This window comes from Silene latifolia, chromosome 7 (genome assembly GCF_048544455.1).
Source record: "Silene latifolia isolate original U9 population chromosome 7, ASM4854445v1, whole genome shotgun sequence".
Classification (NCBI taxonomy): domain Eukaryota; kingdom Viridiplantae; phylum Streptophyta; class Magnoliopsida; order Caryophyllales; family Caryophyllaceae; genus Silene; species Silene latifolia.
In genome coordinates, this window is record NC_133532.1 from 5,305,736 (window position 1) to 5,327,643 (window position 21,908).

At 44.1% G+C, this 21,908-nt stretch overlaps 2 protein-coding genes across 2 annotated transcripts; both read right to left on the reverse strand.

Moving 5' to 3' along the window:
* Nucleotides 1-17,205: 17,205 nt before the first annotated feature.
* Nucleotides 17,206-18,333, reverse strand: LOC141593165 (uncharacterized). Its single transcript, XM_074414118.1, has 2 exons — nt 18,042-18,333; nt 17,206-17,729 (listed from the first exon to the last, which is right to left on the reverse strand). The coding sequence occupies exons 1-2, from the start codon at nt 18,331-18,333 to the stop codon at nt 17,206-17,208; spliced, it is 816 nt and encodes a 271-aa protein (XP_074270219.1).
* Nucleotides 18,334-18,373: 40 nt separating this feature from the next.
* LOC141593167 (uncharacterized) lies at nt 18,374-21,547 on the reverse strand. Its single transcript, XM_074414119.1, has one exon. It carries the CDS (start codon nt 21,545-21,547, stop codon nt 18,374-18,376), a length of 3,174 nt encoding a protein of 1,057 aa, XP_074270220.1.
* Between the last annotated feature and the right edge of the window lie 361 nt (nt 21,548-21,908).

Genomic DNA, 21,908 nt, shown 5'->3' on the forward strand with positions numbered 1-21,908 from the left:
CATTTTTCACGATAATCCGAGTTTCGGCGAATGTTGGTTTGTGGTACAACACCCCCAAATGTCTTCGATTGGTGTTCAAACTTTGCGTGGGCTGCTTTATCGACCCGGGAACTTTCTATGTGATTTCCGGAGAATTTTGTTCCGGGACCCCGGAATCCCAAAAACCGTGCATTATACACTTCAATTTCACCTTTCGGAAGGTCGTCTGGACCACTGTTTCTTTTTCTCATTTTTTTCAATCATGCGTCCGAGCGCATTTCAGAATTAACTTTGTTCGATTTCAGCCTCAAATAACGAGCTTTAACACATTTTTCACGATAATCCGAGTTTCGGCGAATGCTTGTTTCTGGCACACCGGCACCCCCAAATGTCTGCCGTTGGTGCTCAAACATTGCATGGCCGTTTATCTGACCCGAGGAACTTTCTATGTGATTTTTGGAGAATTTTGTTCCGAGACCCCTGAATCCCGAAAAACCGTGTATTATACACTTGATTCCGTAGTTCGGAAGGTCGTGCCGGACCACTGTTTCTTTTTCTCCCTCTTTTTCAATCACGCGTCCGAGCTCATTTCGAATTAACCTTTGTTCGATTTCAGCCTCAAATAACGAGCTTTAACACATTTTTCACGATAATCCGAGTTTCGGCGAATCTTTGGTTTGTGGCACAATGGCACCCCCAAATGTTTTCAATTGTTGTTCAAACTTTGCGTGGTTTGCTTTATCGACCGAGGAACTTTCTATGTGATTTCCGGAGAATTTTGTTCGGGACCCCGGAATCCCGAAAAACCGTGTATTATACACTTCAATTTCAGTAGTTCGGAAGGTCGTGCTGGACCACTCTCTATTTTTCTCCTGTTTTTCAATCACGCGACCGAGTTCATTTCAGGAATTAACTTGTTCGATTTAAACCTCAAATAACGAGCTTTAACACATTTTTCACGAAAATCAGGAGTTTCGACGAATCTTTGGTTTCGCACACCGGCACCCCCAAATGTCTTCCGTTGGTGCTCAAATTTTGCGTGATCGCTTTATCGACTCGAGGAACTTTCTATGTGATTTCCGGAAAATTTTGTTCGGGACCCCGAATCCAGAAAACCGTGTATTATATACTTCAATTTCAGCCGTTCGGAAGGTCGTACCGGACCCTGTTTCTTTTTCTCCCTGTTTTTCAATCACGCGTCCGAGCTCATTTCAGGAATTAATCTGTTCGATTTCAGCCTCAAATAACGAGCTTTAACACAATTTTCACGATAATCAGGTTTCGGCGAATGCTAGTTTACGCACACCGGCACCCCAAATGTGTTCCGTTCTTGCTCAAACTTTGCGTGGTCGCTTTATCTGACCCGAGTAACTTTCTATGTGATTTCGGAGAATTTTGTTCGGGACCCCGAATCTGAAAAACCGTGTATTTATACACTTCAATTTCGACCGTTCGGAAGGTCATCATACGACCACTGTTTCTTTTTCTCCCTGTTTTTCAATCACGCGTCCGAGCTCATATCGGAATTAACTGTTCGATTTCAGCCTCAAATAACGAGCTTTAACACATTTTTCACGATAATCCGAGTTTCGCGAATCTTTGGTTTGGGTACACCGCAACCCCAAATGTCTTCCGTTGGTGCTCAAACTTTGTGTGGCCGCTTTATCTGACCCGGTGAACTTTTGATGTGATTTCCGGAGAATTTTGTTCTGGGACCCCGGAATCCCGAAAAACCGTGTATTATACAACTTCAATTTCAGCCGTTCGGAAGGTCGTACCAGACCCTGTTTCTTTTTCTCCCTGTTTTTCAATCACGCGTCAGAGCTCATTTCAGGAATTAATCTGTTCGATTTCAGCCTCAAATAACGAGCTTTAACACATTTTTCACGATCATCCGAGTTTCGTTGAATGCTGGTTTGTGGCACACCGGCACCCCCAAATGTCTTCCGTTGGTGCTCAAACTTTGCGTGGCCGCTTTATCTGACCTGAGGAACTTTCTATGTCATTTCCGGAGAATTTTGTTCAGGGACCCCTAATTCAAAACCCATGTATTTATACACTTCAATTTCAAATTAATCGGAAGGTCGTAGCGGACCTGTTTCTTTTTCTCCCTGTTTTTCAATCACGCGTCGAGCTCATTTCAGAATTAACTGTTCGATTTCAACCTCAAATAACGAGCTTTAACACATTTTTCACGATAATCCGAGTTTCGGCGAATGCTGGTTTCTGGCACACCGGCACCCCCAAATGTCTTCCGTTGGTGCTCAAACTTTTCGTGGCCGCTTTATCTGACCCGAGTAACTTTCTATGTGATTTTTGGAGAATTTTATTCCAGGACCCCGCAATCCCGAAAAACTGTGTATTATACACTTCAATTTCAACCGTTCGGAAGGTCGTACCGGACCCTGTTTCTTTTTCTCCTTGAATTTCAATCACGCGTCCGAGCTCATTTCAGGAATTAACCTGTTCGATTTCAGGCTCAAATAACGAGCTTTAACACATTTTTCACGATAACCGGAGTTTCGGCGAATGCTGGTTTGTGACACACCGGCACCCCCAAATGTCTTCCGTTGGTGCTCAAACTTTGCGTGGCCGCTTTATCTGACCCGAGGAACATTCTATGTGTTTTCCGGAGAATTTTGTTCCGGGATCCCGCAATTCCGAAAAATCGTGTATTATACCCTTCAATTTCAACCGTTCGGAAGGTCGTGTCGGACCCTGTTTCTTTTTCTCCTTGAATTTCAATCACGCGTTCGAGCTCATTTCAGGAATTAACCTGTTCGATTTCAGGCTCAAATAACGAGCTTTAACACATTTTTCACGATAACCGGAGTTTCGGCGAATGCTGGTTTGTGGCACACCGGCAACCCCAAATGTTTTCGGTTGGTGCTCAAACTTTGCGTGGCCGCTTTATCTGACCCGAGAAACTTTCTATGTGATTTCCGGAGAATTTTGTTCCGGGACCCCGGAATCCCGAAAAACCGTGTATTATACTCTTCAATTTCAGCCGTTCGGAAGGTCGTACCGGACCCTGTTTCTTTTTCTGCCTGTTTTTCAATCACGCGTCCGAGCTCATTTCAGGAATTAACCTGTTCGATTTCAGCCTCAAATAACGAGCTTTAACACATTTTTCACGATAATCCGAGTTTTGGCGAATGCTGGTTTGTGACACACCGGCACCCCCGAATGTCTTCCGTTGGTGCTCAAACTTTGCGTGGCCACTTTATCTGACCCGAGGAACTTTCTCTGAGATTTCCGGAGAATTTTGTTCCGGGACCCCGGAATCCCGAAAAACCGTGTATTATACACTTCAATTTCAGCCGTTCGGAAGGTCGTACCGGACCCTGTCTCTTTTTCTCCCTGTTTTTCAATCACGCGTCCGAGCTCATTTCAGGAACTAACCTATTCGATTTCAGCCTCAAATAACGAGCTTTAACACATTTTTCGCGATAATCCGAGTTTCGGTGAATGCTGGTTTGTGGCACACCGGCACCCCCAAATGTCTTCACTTGGTGCTCAAACTTTGCGTGGCCGCTTTATCTGACCCGAGGAACTTTCTATGTCATTTCCGGAGAATTTTGTTCCGGGACCCAGGAATCCCGAAAAACCGTGTATTATACACTTCAATTTCAGCCGTTCGGAAGGTCGTACCGGACCCTGTCTCTTTTTCTCCCTGTTTTTCAATCACACGTCCGAGCTCATTTCAGGATTTAACATGTTCGATTTCAGCCTCAAATAACGAGCTTTAACACATTTATCACGATAATCCGAGTTTCGGCGAATGCTGGTTTGTGACACACCGGCACCCCCAAATGTCTTCCGTTGGTGCTCAAACTTTGCGTGGCCGCTTTATCGACCCGAGGAACTTTCTATGTCATTTCGGAGAATTTTTTCCGGGACCGTGAATCCCGAAAACCGTGTATTATACATTTCAATTTCAATTAGTTCGGAAGGTCGTACGGACCACTGTTTCTTTCTCTCCCTGTTTTTCAATCACGCGTCCGAGCTCATTTCGGAATTAACTGTTTGATTTCAGCCTCAAATAACGAGCTTTAACACATTTTTCATGATAATCCGAGTTTCGCGAATGCTTGTTTCGCACACCGGCACCCCCAAATGTCTTCCGTTGGTGCTCAAACTTTGCGTGGCCGCTTTATCGACCCGAGGAACTTTCTATGTGATTTCCGGAGAATTTTGTTCGGGACCCCGGAATCCCGAAAAACCGTGTATTTATACACTTCAATTTCACCGTTCGGAAGGTCATACTGGACCACTGTTTCTTTTTCTCCTGTTTTTCAATCACGCGTCCGAGCTCATATCGAATTAACTGTTCGATTTCAGCCTCAAATAACGAGCTTTAACACATTTTTCACGATAATCCGAGTTTAGCCGAATCTTTGGTTTGTAGGCACACCGGCACCCCCAAATGTCTTCCGTTGGTGCTCAAACTTTGCGTGGCCGCTTTATCTGACCCGATGAACTTTCGATGTGATTTCCGGAGAATTTTGTTAGGACCCCTAAATCCCGAAAAACCGTGTATTATACAACTTCAATTTCGGCCGTTCGGAAGGTCGTCCGACCATGTTTCTTTTTCTCCCGTTTTTCAATCACGCGTCCGAGCTCATTTCAAAGAATTAACTGTTCGATTTCAGCCTCAAATAACGAGCTTTAACACATTTTTCACGATCATCCGAGTTTCGTTGAATCTTTGGTTTGTGGCACCGGCACCCCCAAATGTCTTCCGTTGGTGCTCAAACTTTGTGTGGCCGCTTTATCTGACACGAGGAACTTTCTATGTCATTTCCGAGAATTTTGTTCGGGACCCCGAATCTGAAAACCCGTGTATTTATACACTTCAATTTCAGCCGTTCGGAAGGTCGTACCGGACCCTGTTTCTTTTTCTCCCTGTTTTTCAATCACGCGTTAGAGCTCATTTCAGGAATTAACCTGTTCGATTTCAGCCTCAAATAACGAGCTTTAACACATTTTTCACGATAATCCGAGTTTCGGCGAATGCTGGTTTCTGGCACACCGGCACCCCCAAATGTCTTCCGTTGGTGCTCAAACTTTGCGTGGCCGCTTTATCTGACCCGAGTAACTTTCTATGTGATTTTTGGAGAATTTTGTTCCAGGACCCCGGAATCCCGAAAAACCGTGTATTATACACTTCAATTGTAGCCGTTCGGAAGGTCTTACCGGACCCTGTTTCTTTTTCTGCCTGTTTTTCAATCACGCGTCCGAGTTCATTTCAAGAATTAACCTGTTCGATTTCAGCCTCAAATAACGAGCTTTAACACATTTTTCACGATAACCCGAGTTTCGGCGAATGCTGGTTTGTGGCACACCGGCAACCCCAAATGTCTTCCGTTGGTGCTCAAACTTTGCGTGGCCGCTTTATCTGACCTGAGGAACTTTCTATATGATTTCCGGAGAATTTTGTTCCAGTACCCCGCAATCCCGAAAAACCGTGTATTATACACTTCAATTTCAACCGTTCGGAAGGATGTACCGGACCCTGTTTATTTTTCTCCTTGAATTTCAATCACGCGTCCGAGCTCATTTCAGAAATTAACCTGTTCGATTTCAGCCTCAAATAACTAGTTTTAACACATTTTTCACGATAATCCGAGGAGTTTCGCGAATCTTGGTTTTCGCACACCGCACCCCCAAATGTTTTCGGTTGGTGCTCAAACTTTGCGTGGCCGCTTTATCTGACCCAAGGAACTTTCTATGTGATTTCCGGAGAATTTGGTTCCGGGAATCCGGAATCCCGAAAAACCGTGTATTATACACTTCAATTTCAGCCGTTCGGAAGGCCGTACCGGACCCTGTCTCTTTTTCTCCCTGTTTTTCAATCACACGTCCGAGCTCATTTCAGGAATTAACCTGTTTGATTTCAGCCTCAAATAACAAGCTTTAACACATTTTTCACGATAATCCGAGTTTCGGCGAATGCTGGTTTGTGACACACCGGCACCCCCAAATGTCTTCACTTGGTGCTCAAACTTTGCGTGGCCGCTTTATCTGACCCGAGGAACTTTCTATGTCATTTCCGGAGAATTTTGTTCCGGGACCCCGGAATCCCGAAAAACCGTGTATTATACACTTCAATTTCAGCCGTTCGGAAGGTCGTACCGGACCCTGTTTCTTTTTCTCCCTGTTTTTCAATCACGCGTCTAAGCTCATTTCAGGAATTAACCTATTCGATTTCAGCCTCAAATAACGAGCTTTAACACATTTTTCACGATAATCCGAGTTTCGGCGAATCTTTGGTTTTGTGACACACCGCACCCCAAATGTCTTCCGTTGGTGCTCAAACTTTGCGTGGCCGCTTTATCTGACCCGAGGAACTTTCTATGTGATTTCCGGAGAATTTTGTTCCGGGACCCCAAAATTCCGAAAAACCGTGTATTATACACTTCAATTTCAGCCGTTCGGAAGGTCGTACCAGACCCTGTTTCTTTTTCTCCTGTTTTTCAATCACGCGTCCGAGCTCATTTCAGAATTAACTGTACGATTTCACCTCAAATAACGAGCTTTAACACATTTTTCACGATAATCCGAGTTTCGGCGAATTTTGGTTTGTGGCACACCGACTTCCCCAAATGTCTTCACTTGGTGCTCAAAATTTGCGTGGCCGCTTTATCCGACCCGAGGAACTTTCTATGTCATTTCCGGAGAATTTTGTTCCGGACCCCGGAATCCCAAAAACCGTGTATTATACACTTCAATTTCGGTTCGGAAGGTCGTCTGGGACCACGTCTCTTTTTCTCCTGTTTTTCAATCACACGTCCGAGCTCATTTCAGGAATTAACCTGTTCGATTTCGACCTCAAATAACGAGCTTTAACACATTTTTCACGATAATCCGAGTTTCGGCGAATCTTGGTTTGTGGCACACCGGCACCCCCAAATGTCTTCACTTGGTGCTCAAACTTTGCGTGGTGCTTTATCGACCCGAGGAACTTTCTATGTGATTTCCTGAGAATTTTGTTCCGGGACCCGGAATCCCGAAAAACCGTGTATTACACTTCAATTTCAGACCGTTCGGAAGGTCGTCGGACCACTGTTTCTTTTTCTCCCTGTTTTTTTTCAATCACGCGTCGAGCTCATTTCAAAATTAACCTATTCGATTTCACCTCAAATAACGAGCTTTAACACATTTTTCACGATAATCCGAGTTTCGGCGAATCTTTGGTTTGTGACACACCGGCACCCCCAAATGTCTTCCGTTGGTGCTCAAACTTTGCGTGGCGCTTTATCGACCCGAGGAACTTTCTATGTGATTTCCGGAGAATTTTGTTCGGGACCCCGGAATCCCGAAAAACCGTGTATTATACACTTCAATTTCACCGTTCGGAAGGTCGTCCGGACCTGTCTCTTTTTCTCCCCTTGTTTATCAATCACGCGTCCGAGCTCATTTCAGAATTAACTGATTAATTTCAGACCTCAAATAACGAGCTTTAACACATTTTTCACGATAATCCGAGTTTCGCGAATCTTTGGTTTGTGGCACACCGGCACCCCCAAATGTCTTCACTTGGTGCTCAAACTTTGCGTGGCCGCTTTATCTGACCCGAGGAAGTTTCTATGTCATTTCCGGAGAATTTTGTTCCGGGACCCCGGTATCCCGAAAAACCGTGTATTATACACTTCAATTTCAGCCGTTCGGAAGGTCGTACTGGACCCTGTTTCTTTTTCTCCCTGTTTTTCAATCACGCGTCCGAGCTCATTTCAGGAATTAACCTGTTCGATTTCAGCCTCAAATAACGAGCTTTAACACATTTTTCACGATAATCCGAGTTTCGGCGAATGCTGGTTTGTGGCACACCGGCACCCCCAAATGTCTTCCGTTGGTGCTCAAACTTTGCGTGGCCGCTTTATCTGACCCGATTAACTTTCTATGAGATTTCCGGAAAATTTTGTTCCGGGACCCCTGAATCCCGAAAAACCGTGTATTTATACACTTCAATTTCAGCCGTTCGGAAGGTCGTACCGGACCCTGTATCTTTTTCTCCCTGTTTTTCAATCACGCGTCCGAGTTCATTTCAAGAATTAACCTGTTCGATTTCAGCCTCAAATAACGAGCTTTAACACATTTTTCACGATAATCCGAGTTTCGGCGATCTTTGGTTTGTGGCACACCGCACCCCCAAATGTCTTCACTTGGTGCTCGATCTTTGCGCGGTCGCTTTATCGACCCGAGGAACTTTCTATGTCATTTCCGGAGAATTTTGTTCCGGGACCCCGGAATCCCGAAAAACCGTGTATTATACACTTCAATTTCAGCCGTTCGGAAGGTCGTACCGGACCCTGTTTCTTTTTCTCCCTGTTTTTCAATCACGCGTCCGAGCTCATTTCAGAATTAACTGTTCAATTTCACCTCAAATAACGAGCTTTAACACATTTTTCACGATAATCCGAGTTTCGGCGAATCTTTGGTTTGTACACCTAAGCACCCTCAAATGTCTTCACTTGGTGCTAAAAATTTGCGTGGCCGCTTTATCTATCGACCAGGAACTTTCTATGTCATTTCCGGAGAATTTTGTTCCGGACCACGAATCCGAAAAACCGTGTATTATACACTTCAATTTCGGCCGTTCGGAAGGTCGTCGGACCACGTATCTTTTTCTCCTGTTTTTCAATCACGCGTTCGAGCTCATTTCAGGAATTAACCTGTTCGATTTCAGCCTCAAATAACGAGCTTTAACACATTTTTCACGATAATCCGAGTTTCGGCGAATGCTGGTTTGTGGCACACCGGCACCCCCAAATGTCTTCAGTTGGTGCTCAAACTTTGCGTGGCCGCTTTATCTGACCCGAGGAACTTTCTATGTCATTTCCGGAGAATTTTGTTCCGGACCCCGGAATCCCGAAAAACCGTGTATTATACACTTCAATTTCAGCCGTTCGGAAGGTCATACCGGACCACTGTTTTTTTTCTCCCTCGTTTTTCAATCACGCGTCCGAGCTCATTTCAGGAATCAACATGTTCGATTTCACCTCAAATAACGAGCTTTAACACATTTTTCACGATAATCCGAGTTTCGGCGAATCTTTGGTTTGTGGCACACCGCACCCCAAATGTCTTCACTTGGTGCTCAAACTTTGCGTGGCCGCTTTATCGACCCGAGGAACTTTCTATGGCATTTCCGAGAATTTTGTTCCTGGACCCCGGAATCCCGAAAAACCGTGTATTATACACTTCAATTTCACCGTTCGGAAGGTCGTCCGGACCAGTATCTTTTTCTCCCTGTTTTTCAATCACGCGTCTGAGCTCATTTCAGGAATTAACCTGTTCGATTTCAGCCTCAAATAACGAGCTTTAACACATTTTTCACGATAATCCGAGTTTCGGCGAATGCTGGTTTGTGGCACACCGGCACCCCCAAATGTCTTCACTTGGTGCTCAAACTTTGCGTGGGTCGCTTTATCGACCACGGGAACTTTCTATGTCATTTCCGAGAATTTTGTTCCGAACCCCTAATCCCGAAAAACCGTGTATTATACACTTCAATTTCGACCGTTCGGAAGGTCATACCGGACCACTGTTTCTTTTTCCCTGTTTTTCAATCACGCGTCGAGCTCATTTCAGAATTAACTGTTCGATTTCACCTCAAATAACGAGCTTTAACACATTTTTCACGATAATCCGAGTTTCGGCGAATGCTGGTTTCTGGCACACCGGCACCCCCAAATGTCTTCCGTTGGTGCTCAAACTTTGCGTGGCCGCTTTATCTGACCCGAGGAACTTTCTATGTGATTTCCGGAGAATTTCGTTCCAGGACCCCGCAATCCCGAAAAACCGTGTATTATACACTTCAATTTCAACCGTTCGGAAGGTCGTACCGGACCCTGTTTCTTTTTCTCCATGTTTTTCAATCACGCGTCCGAGCTAATTTCAGGAATTAACCTGTTCGATTTCAGCCTCAAATAACGAGCTTTAACACATTTTTCACGATAATCCGAGTTTCGTCGAATGCTGATTTCTGACACACCGGCAACCCCAAATGTTTTCGGTTGGTGCTTAAACTTTGCGTGGCCGCTTTATCTGACCCGAGGAACTTTCTATGTGATTTCCGAAGAATTTTGTTCCGGGACCTCGAAATCCCGAGAAACTGTGTATTATACACTTCGATTTGACCGTTCGGAAGGTCTGACCACTGTTTCTTTTTTCCCTGTTTTTCAATCACGCGTCCGAGCTCATTTCAGGAATTAACCTGTTCGATTTCAGCCTCAAATAACGAGCTTTAACACATTTTTCACGATAATCCGCGTTTCGGCGAATGCTGGTTTCTGGCACACCGGCAACCCCAAATGTTTTTGGTTGGTGCTCAAACTTTGCGTTGCCGCTTTATCTGACCCGAGGAAATTTCTATGTGATTTCCGGAAAAATTTTGTTCCGGGACCCCGAAATCCCGAAAAACCGTGTATTATACACTTCAATTTCAGCCGTTCGGAAGGTCATACCGGACCCTGTATCTTTTTCTCCCTGTTTTTCAATCACGCGTCCGAGTTCATTTCAAGAATTAACCTGTTCGATTTCAGCCTCAAATAACGAGCTTTAACACATTTTTCACGATAATCCGAGTTTTGGCGAATGCTGGTTTGTGGCACACCGGCACCCCCAAATGTCTTCACTTGGTGCTCAAACTTTGCGTGGCCGCTTTATCTGACCCGAGAAACTTTCTATGTCATTTCCGGAGAAATTTGTTCCGGGACCCCGGAATCTCGAAAAACCGTGTATTATACACTTCAATTTCAGCCGTTCGGAAGGTCATACCGGACCCTGTTTCTTTTTCTCCCTGTTTTTCAATCACGCGTCCGAGCTCATTTCAGGAATTAACCTGTTCAATTTCAGCCTCAAATAACGAGCTTTAACACATTTTTCACGATAATCCGAGTTTCGGCGAATGCTGGTTTGTGGCACACCGGCACCCCCAAATGTCTTCACTTGGTGCTCAAACTTTGCGTGGCCGCTTAATCTGACCCAAGGAACTTTCTATGTCATTTCCGGAGAATTTTGTTCCGGAACCCCGGAATCCCGAAAAACCGTGTATTATACACTTCAATTTCAGCCGTTCGGAAGGTCATACCGGACCCTGTTTCTTTTTCTCCCTGTTTTTCAATCACGCGTCTGAGCTCATTTCAGGAATTAACCTGTTCGATTTCAGCCTCAAATAACGAGCTTTAACACATTTTTCACGATAATCCGAGTTTCGGCGAATCTTTGGTTTACGCACACCGGCACCCCCAAATGTCTTCCGTTGGTGCTCAAACTTTGCGTGGCCGCTTTATCTGACCCGAGGAACTTTCTATGTGATTTCCGGAGAATTTCGTTCCAGGACCCCGCAATCCCGAAAAACCGTGTATTATACACTTCAATTTCAACCGTTCGGAAGGTCGTACCGGACCCTGTTTCTTTTTCTCCATGTTTTTCAATCACGCGTCCGAGCTAATTTCAGGAATTAACCTGTTCGATTTCAGCCTCAAATAACGACCTTTAACACATTTTTTACAATATACCGAGTTTCGTCGAATGCTGATTTCTGACACACCGGCAACCCCAAATGTTTTCGGTTGGTGCTTAAACTTTGCGTGGCCGCTTTATCTGACCCGAGGAACTTTCTATGTGATTTCCGAAGAATTTTGTTCCGGGACCTCGGAATCCCGAGAAACGTATTATACACTTCGATTTCACGGCCGTTCGGAAGGTCGTCACGGACCACTTTCTTTTTCCCTGTTTTTCAATCACGCGTCCCACTCATTTCAGGAATTAACCTGTTCGATTTCACCTCAAATAACGAGCTTTAACACATTTTTCACGATAATCCGAGGAGTTTCGGAATCTTTGGTTTTCGCACACCGGCAACCCCAAATGTTTTTGGTTGGTGCTCAAACTTTGCGTGGCCGCTTTATCTGACCCGAGGAAATTTCTATGTGATTTCCGGAAAAATTTTGTTCCGGGACCCCGAAATCCCGAAAAACCGTGTATTATACACTTCAATTTCAGCCGTTCGGAAGGTCGTACCGGACCCTGTTTCTTTTTCTCCCTGTTTTTCAATCACGCGTCCGGGCTCATTTCAGAAATTAACCTGTTCGATTTCAGCTTCAAATAACGAGCTTTAACACATTTTTCACGATTATCCGAGTTTCGGCGAATGCAGGTTTGTGACACACCGGCACCCCCAAATGTCTTCCGTTTGTGCTCAAACTTTGCGTGGCCGCTTTATCTGACCCGATTAATTTTCTATGTGAATTCCGGAGAATTTTGTTCCGGGACCCCGGAACCCCGAAAAACCGTGTATTATACACTTCAATTTCAAATGCTTCGGAAGGTCGTCGGACCACTGTTTCTTTTTCTCCATGTTTTTCAATCATGCGTCCGAGCTAATTTCAGGAATTAACCTGTTCGATTTCAGCCTCAAATAACGAGCTTTAACACATTTTTCACGATAATCCGAGTTTCGGCGAATGCTGTTTTCTGGCACACCGGCACCCCCAAATGTCTTCCGTTGGTGCTCAAACTTTGCGTGGCCGCTTTATCTGACCCGAGTAACTTTATATGTGATTTCCGGGACCCCGGAATCCCGAAAAACCGTGTATTATACTCTTCAATTTCAGCCGTTCGGAAGGTCATACCGGACCATGTTTCTTTTTCTCCCTGTTTTTCAATCACGCGTCCGAGCTTATTTCGTGAATTAACTGTTCGATTTGACCTCAAATAACGAGCATTAACACATTTTTCACGATAATCGAGTTTCGGCGAATCTTTTTCGCACACCGGCAACCCCAAACGTCTTCCGTTGGTGCTCAAACTTTGCGTGGCCGCTTTATCGACCCGATGAACTTTCTATGTGATTTCCGAGAATTTCGTTTCAGACCCGCAATCCCGAAAAACCGTGTATTATACACTTCAATTTCAGCCGTTCGGAAGGTCGTATCGGACCCTGTTTTTTTTCTCCCTGTTTTTCAATCACGCGTCCGAGCTCATTTCAGAATTAACCTGTTCGATTTCAGCCTCAAATAACGAGCTTTAACACATTTTTCACGATAATCCGAGTTTCGCGAATCTTTGGTTTAAGTACACCGCACCACCAAATGTCTTCCGTTGGTGCTCAAACTTTGCGTGGCCGCTTTATCTGACCCGAGGAACTTTCTATGTGATTTGCGGAGAATTTCGTTTCAGGACCCCGCAATCCCGAAAAACCGTGTATTATACACTTCAATTTCAACCGTTCGGAAGGTCGTATCGGACCCTGTTTCTTTTTCTCCATGTTTTTCAATCACGCGTCCGAGCTAATTTCAGGAATTAACCTGTTCGATTTCAGCCTCAAATAACGAGCTTTAACACATTTTTCACGATAATCCGAGTTTCGGCGAATCTTTGGTTTAAGTACACCGCACCACCAAATGTCTTCCGTTGGTGCTCAAACTTTGCGTGGCCGCTTTATCGACCCGTAACTTTCGATGTGATTTCCGGAGAATTTTGTTCCGGGACCGAATCCCGAAAACCGTGTATTATACAACTTCAATTTCAAACCGTTCAAGGTCGCAAATGGGACCTGTTTCTTTTTCTCCCTGTTTTTCAATCACACGTCCGAGCTCATTTCAGGAATTAACCTGTTCGATTTCAGCCTCAAATAACGAGTTTTAACACATTTTTCACGATAATCCGAGTTTCGGCGAATACTGGTTTGTGGCACACCGGCACCCCCAAATGTCTTCACTTGGTGCTCAAACTTTGCGTCGCTGCTTTATCTGACCCGAGGAACTTTCTATGTCATTTCCGGAGAATTTTGTTCCAGGACCCCGGAATCCCGAAAAACCGTGTATTATACACTTCAATTTCAAATAGTTCGGAAGGTCGTCACAGGACCTGTTTCTTTTTCTCCTGTTTTTTTCAATCACGCGTCTCGAGCTCATTTCAGAATTAACCTGTTCGATTTCACCTCAAATAACGAGCTTTAACACATTTTTCACGATAATCCGAGTTTCGGCGAATCTTTGGTTTCGCACACCGGCACCCCCAAATGTCTTCCGTTGGTGCTCAAACTTTGCGTGGCCGCTTTATCGACCCGAGTAACTTTCTGTGATTTCCGAGACTTTTGTTCCGGGTTCTCGGAATCCTGAAAAACCGTGTATTTATACACTTCAATTTCACCGTTCGGAAGGTCATACCGGACCCTGTTTCTTTTTCTCCCTGTTTTTCAATCACGCGTCCGAGCTCATTTCAGGAATTAACCTGTTCGATTTCAGCCTCAAATAACGAGCTTTAACACATTTTTCACGATAATCAGAGTTTCGGCGAATCTTTGTTTTTAAGCACACCGCAACCCCAAACGTCTTCCGTTGGTGCTCAAACTTTGCGTGGCCGCTTTATCTGACCCGAGGAACTTTCTATGTGATTTCGGGAGAATTTCGTTCCAGGACCCCGCAATCCCGAAAAACCGTGTATTATACACTTCAATTTCAACCGTTCGGAAGGTCGTACCGGACCCTGTTTCTTTTTCTCCGTGATTTTCAATCACGCGTCCGAGCTAATTTCAGGAATTAACCTGTTCGATTTCAGCCTCAAATAACGAGCTTTAACACATTTTTCACGATAATCCGAGTTTCGTCGAATGCTGGTTTCTGACACACCGGCAACCCCAAATGTTTTCGGTTGGTGCTTAAACTTTGCGTGGCCGCTTTATCTGAACCGAGGAACTTTCTATGTGATTTCCGAAGAATTTTGTTCCGGGACCTCGGAATCCCGAGAAACTGTGTATAATACACTTCAATTTCAGCCGTTCGGAAGGTCGTACCGGACCCTGTTTCTTTTTTCCCTGTTTTTCAATTACGTGTCCGAGCTCATTTCAGGAATTAACCTGTTCGATTTCAGCCTCAAATAACGAGCTTTAACACATTTTTCACGATAATCCGAGTTTCGGCGAATGCTGGTTTCTGGCTCACCGGCAACCCCAAATGTTTTCGGTTGGTGCTCAAACTTTGCGTGGCCGCTTTACCTGACCCGAGGAAATTTCTATGTGATTTCCGGAGAAATTTTGTTCCGGGACCCCGAAATCCCGAAAAACCGTGTATTATACACATCAATTTCAGCCGTTCGGAAGGTCGTACCGGACCCTGTTTCTTTTTCTCCCTGTTTTTCAATCACGCGTCCGGGCTCATTTCAGGAATTAACATGTTCGATTTCAGCTTCAAATAACGAGCGTTAACACATTTTTCACGATAATCCGAGTTTCGGCGAATGCAGGTTTGTGACACACCGGCACCCCCAAATGTCTTCCGTTGGTGCTCAAACTTTGCGTGGCCGCTTTATCTGACCCGAGTAACTTTCGATGTGATTTCCGGAGAATTTTTTTCCGGGACCCCGGAATCCCGAAAAACCGTGTATTATACACTTCAATTTCAGCCGTTCGGAAGGTCGTACCGGACCCTGTTTCTTTTTCTCCCTGTTTTTCAATCACGCGCCCGGGCTCATTTCAGGAATTAACCTGTTCGATTTCAGCTTCAAATAACGAGCTTTAACACATTTTTCACGATAATCCGAGTTTCGGCGAATGCAGGTTTGTGACACACCGGCACCCCCAAATGTCTTCCGTTTGTGCCCAAACTTTGCCTGGCCGCTTTATCTGACCCGATTAATTTTCTATGTGATTTCCGGAGAATTTTTTTCCGGGACCCCGGAATCCCGAAAAACCGTGTATTATACACTTCAATTTCAAAGTTCGGAAGGTCGTGCGGACCTGTTTCTTTTTCTCCATGTTTTTCAATCATGCGTCCGAGCTAATTTCAGGAATTAACCTGTTCGATTTCAGCCTCAAATAACGAGCTTTAACACATTTTTCACGATAATCCGAGTTTCGGCGAATGCTGTTTTCTGGCACACCGGCACCCCCAAATGTTTTCGGTTGGTGCTCAAACTTTGCGTGGCCGCTTTATCTGACCCGAGTAACTTTCTGTGTGATTTCCGGAGAATTTTCTTCCGGAATCCCGAAAAACCGTGTATTATACAACTTCAATTTCAGCCGTTCGGAAGGTCGTACCGGACCCTGTTTCTTTTTCTCCATGTTTTTCAATCACGCGTCCGAGCTCATTTCAGGAATTAACCTGTTCGATTTCAGCCTCAAATAACGAGCTTTAACACATTTTTCACGATAATCCGAGTTTCGGCGAATGCTGGTTTCTGGCACACCGGCAACTCCAAATGTTTTTGGTTGGTGCTCAAACTTTGCGTGGCCGCTTTATCTGACCCGAGGAAATTTCTATGTGATTTCCGGAAAAATTTTGTTCCGGGACCCCGAAATCCCGAAAAACCGTGTATTATACACTTCAATTTCAAATAGTTCGGAAGGTCGTACCGGACCAGTATCTTTTTCTCCTGTTTTTCAATCACGCGTCCGAGCTCATTTCAGGAATTAACCTGTTCGATTTCAGCCTCAAATAACGAGCTTTAACACATTTTTCACGATAATCCGAGTTTCGGCGAATGCTGGTTTGTGGCACACCGGCACCCCAAATGTCTTCAGTTGGTGCTCAAACTTTGCGTGGCCGCTTTATCTGACCCGAGGAACTTTCTATGTGATTTCCGGAGAATTTTGTTCCGGGACCCCGGAATCCCGAAAAACCGTGTATTATACACTTCAATTTCAGCCGTTCGGAAGGTCATACCGGACCCTGTTTCTTTTTCTCCCTGTTTTTCAATCACGCGTCCGAGCTCATTTCATGAATTAACCTGTTCAATTTCTGATGCGTAAGCGGAAGCTAAAACGAACTGGATAGTGTGACTAGAACAAGACGCCAATCTTGTTGTTTGTCGTGAGCCAAATTGGACGCCAATCCTCCTTGAACTCGTTGAATCGAAGTACCTTATCGATTTGAAATACAAAGTACCTTATTATATTGAGTAAGAACACACGTTTCTTATGAAATAACTTGAATTGATTGGTTCCTTAATTTGGCCAAGACAACCTATATTTATACCCCATACATATTCCTAATATGACTCCTTGATAAAATTCTAATTCTAATTCTAAGAGAGAAATATGGAAAACAAACTCTTAACTATTTCCGTAATTAAACTACCTGTTTCCTATGAGGAAACTTATTGCCTTAAACTAACAATCTAACAATCTACCTTATTTTAGAAAACATGGAAATAACCTTATTTTAGAAAATATGGAAATAACAGACTTTCTGATGCTTCCTTGCTGTTCCACGTATGTCATGCTTGCCCACCATTCACCAGCACTCCTACGCCCACCGTGTACATTTGAGACCCTTGAGTTCTTGTGAGTTCAATTAGCTTATCCGGGTTCAAAATGAGATTCTCATGATCCACATTTGGATCATCCCCTCCCTCTTGAGAAGGAATTGTCCTCAATTCCAGCAACCCGTCATCATCTATGTACGGTGATAAGTCCCCCACATTGAAAGTGGCATGCACTCCATAATCTCCGAATTCAATCTTGTAGGCATTGTCGTTGATGCGTTGTATCACTTTGTAAGGTCCTTCCGCTCTAGGCATGAGTTTGTTCTTGCGTTTTCCTGGAAATCGTTCCTTCCTCAAGTGCAACCATACAAGATCACCCTCTTTGAACACCTTAGCTCTCCTATTTTTGTTTGCCTTTCGTTTATACACCTCATTCACGTGTTCAATTCTGGTCTTAACTTGGTCGTGCAATTTCATCATGGACTTCAATTTTGCTTCAGCATCTTTATGCAACAGCTCATTCTTTGGCAAAGGCACTAAATCAATTGGTAAGTAAGGATTCACCCCATATACTACCTCAAATGGTGAGTGTTTAGTAGCATAGGTAGGCGACACATTATATGCGAACTCAAAGATGCGCTAATTTCAAGTCCCAATCTTTCTGAGTTTTGCTCACAAGTCCTCTCAACAATGCTCCAAGTATCCGATTAGTAACCTCTGTTTGCCCATCTGTTTGTGGATGATGTGAGGTACTAAAAAGGAGCTTAGTTCCAACTCGCCTCCACAAGGTATTCCAGAAATAACTTAGAAATTTTGAATCACGATCCAAACAATGGTGCGTGGGATACCATGGAGTCTCAACACTTCTCTATAATATAAATCCGCAACATTTACAGCATCATCCGTTTTATGGCATGGAATGAAATGAGCCATCTTCGAGAATCGATCAACCACTACCATGATTGCATCCTTACCCCGTTGTGTGCGAGGTAACGCCACTATAAAGTCCATTGAAACATCTTCCCATGGCTTTTCTCGAACCGGGCGCGCAAAGGGAGTATAAGAACCCGCCTTAAAAGTACTTTTGGCCATATGACAAGTCACACATTTGTTCACGATACTTGTAACATCTCCTAACATCTTAGGCCAATAAAAATGTTCTTGTAATACCTCCAATGTCTTAGTAATCCCGAAATGACTGCCAATCCACCCCATGTGCCTCTCGAATCAACAACTCGCGCATTGGGTGTTTAGGAACGCACAAACGATTCCCTTTGAAGAGAAACCCCTCTTGGATCACGTATTCTTTACTCGAACCAGCCCTGACACATACTGCATAGACCTCCTTAAAATCCACATCCTGCTCATAGAAGCCTTTCAAAAATTCGAACCCCAATAGCCTCACCTCCAACGTGGCCAACAATGTATAACGCCTTGACAAAGCATCCGCCACCACATTGTCTTTTCCCTTTTTGTACTTGGCTGAAAAATTAAATGATTGTAGGAATTCAACCCATTTAGCATGTCTTGAGTTGAGTTTCCGCTGCCCATTTATGTTCTTCAAAGATTCGTGATCGGAATGCAATACGAAGTGATGTGGCTTCAAGTAATGGCTCCAATGATCTAGAGCTCGTATGATTGCATAGAATTCTTTATCATATGTCGAGTAGTTCAATCTAGCCCCACCTAGCTTCTCTGAAAAATAGGCTATGGGCCTCTTCCCTTGAATCAAAACAGCCCCGATACCCACCCCACTAGCGTCACATTCCACCTCAAATGGAGTCGTGAAATCTGGTAAGGCAAGGACGGGTGCTGCACATAATCTCTCTTTAATAGTCTCAAAACCTTTTTGGGCGTGTAAATCCCATGTGAACTTTCCCTTCTTCAAGCATTCCGTAACCGGACTCATAATTGTGCTAAAATCCCTTATGAAACGACGATAAAATGATGCTAAACCATGGAACGATCGTACCTCTGTAATGGTAGTAGGTACAGGCCAAGAACGAATCGCTTCCACTTTAGCTTGGTCCACAGCCACCCCCTGTCCTGAAATCACATATCCAAGGAACATAACTGCATCTACTAGGAATGAACACTTCTCCAATTTACCATAAAGTTTTTGAAATCTCAATACTTCCAGAACACTTCTCAAATGCTCCATATGTTCTCTTAAATCTTTTGAGTAGACCAAAATATCATCGAGGTAAACAACTACGCATTTACCTAAGAATGGCTTCAACACTTCATTCATGAGACGCATAAATGTACTAGGTGCATTTGTGAGTCCAAATGGCATTACCAACCACTCATATAGTCCATACTTAGTTTTAAACGCTGTTTTCCACTCATCTCCTTCCCTCATTCGAATTTGATGATATCCACTCCTTAGATCGATTTTAGAGAAAATAGTAGAACCATGTAACTCGTCCAACATATCATCCAATCGTGGCATTGGGAACCGGTACTTGATAGTAATGTTATTTACGGCACGACTATCAACACACATTCTCCAAGTTCCCTCCTTCTTCGGAACAAGCAAAACTGGAACCGCACACGGACTTAAACTCTCACGGATATACCCACGATCAAGTAACTCATCGATTTGTCTTTGGAGCTCCTTAGTCTCTTCTGGATTGCATCTATAGGCTGCTCTATTTGGTAGAGAAGCTCCTGGTATGAGATCGATTTGATGCTCAATCCCTCTAATCGGCGGCAATCCTGGTGGTAAGTCAGCTGGAAATACATCAACAAACTCGTTAAGTAAATCCTTAATCTCCCCTTGATGCTCTTGGGCCGGTTCTGTCGTGTTCTGAGCAACCATCAGATATACCTGCCCTCCCTCTTGAATCACTTCTTCCACCTCTCTTTCACTCGCCATAAGTGTCAGGTTTGGCGTTTTAGGTGCCTTCATATGCGTTTTTCGAATAGCTTCTGGGGACATGGGTTTAAGGGTAATCTTCTTTCCTTTTACCAACAATGTGTAGCTATTGCTCCTCCCATGATGCACCACATCCCTATCAAACTGCCATGGTCTTCCCAACAATAGATGGCACGCATCCATTGGGATGACATCACACAATACCTCGTCCTGATATGAACCCATGGTGAACATGACACGGGCCTGCCTAGTAACTCTCAAATTGTTGCTATCATCGAGCCAATGAAGGTTATAAGGACGTGGATGAGCCGTGGTATTCAATGCCAGTTTCTTCACCAATTCAGTAGATGCCACATTCGTACAACTCCCTCCATCCACGATCACATTGCACCACTTATCCTTGATTTGGCACTTAGTATGAAACAGCTGATCCCTCTGCTCTTTGTCCACTATCTCAATTTCAGAATGCAAAGCTCTTCGTAATACCAATGCGGAATCATAGATAGGTGCCTCAAACTCTTCTTCCTCATAATGCCCTTCTTCTTTCTCGTTGAGGTTGAGATTGAATATACCTTCCTCTTCTAACTCCTCATCATGGAGGCTGTCCCTCCAAGTATTTGCCTCTCGTAGGGTAACGATTCGTTTGTTAGGACATGCCGCTTGAAAGTGTCCAAAACCTTGACATTTGAAACAACGTACCTTCGAAAGATCTTTAGGTAGAGGTGCCGCCTCAGTCTTGCTACGCACGAGTGGGGTGCTCGTGGTTGTGGTACTCGGCCCAGCTGAAACTGTGACTCCCTTGGTCGAATCTGGACGAGTCCACGGACTGGTTCTAGGTGCAGGCGAGGTGCTAGAGCGATTTGTTTTTTGTTGAGCCTCAACCTTAAGGCATAAGTTACACAATTCATCAAAAGATGTGTAATTATGTAAGTCCACCACGTTAGCTAAGGCACGATTAAGACCTCTGCAAAAACGAGCCATCCTTTGATCTTCAAGTTCTTCAACTTCACTCAACATGACAAGTTCCTCAAACTCAGTTAAGTAATCAGCAATGCTTCGTGTTCCTTGAGTAAGTTCTGCCATTCTTCGATATAGCCCCAACTTATGGGTGTGAGGCACATATCGTTGACGCAATTTCTTTTTTAATTTAGTCCAAGAGCGGATCTTTTCCTTGCCATCCTTCGCCCTCTGAGTCTTTAAGTTCTCATACCACAAGGAAGCGTTTTTGCTTAGTTTTAGGATTGCATACTTACAACTTTTCTCATCGCATAGATCTTTAAACTCGAACATTCGTTCGATCTTTCTTTCCCATTCTAAGTAATCTTCAGGGTCGGTTCCACCAGCAAATTCCGGCAGCTCCGTGACTTTGAACTCATCCACGGTTTTCTGCCTTGCCCCACTTCTGAGCCCCGTAGGTCTCGTGTGTAGATAATCCCGCACCTCAGCGAGTATAGTTTCATCATCCAATTCAGCCATTGTGTTAGGATCAAGAGCCGAAGCTCTGATACCACTTATGATGCGTAAGCGGAAGCTAAAACGAACTGGATAGTGTGACTAGAACAAGACGCCAATCTTGTTGTTTGTCGTGAGCCAAATTGGACGCCAATCCTCCTTGAACTCGTTGAATCGAAGTACCTTATCGATTTGAAATACAAAGTACCTTATTGTATTGAGTAAGAACACACGTTTCTTATGAAATAACTTGAATTGATTGGTTCCTTAATTTGGCCAAGACAACCTATATTTATACCCCATACATATTCCTAATATGACTCCTTGATAAAATTCTAATTCTAATTCTAAGAGAGAAATATGGAAAACAAACTCTTAACTATTT

Bases quoted from the DNA above. Each gene is read 5' to 3' on its own strand.
- LOC141593167 (XM_074414119.1), bottom strand. From the start codon at position 21,547: ATGGCTGAATTGGATGATGAAACTATACTCGCTGAGGTGCGGGATTAT.
- LOC141593165 (XM_074414118.1), bottom strand. From the start codon at position 18,333: ATGTTAGGAGATGTTACAAGTATCGTGAACAAATGTGTGACTTGTCAT. The intron at 17,730-18,041 runs GTATCCCACGCA...CAATTGATTTAG, and splicing joins AGAAGTGTTGAGACTCCATG to TGCCTTTGCCAAAGAATGAG.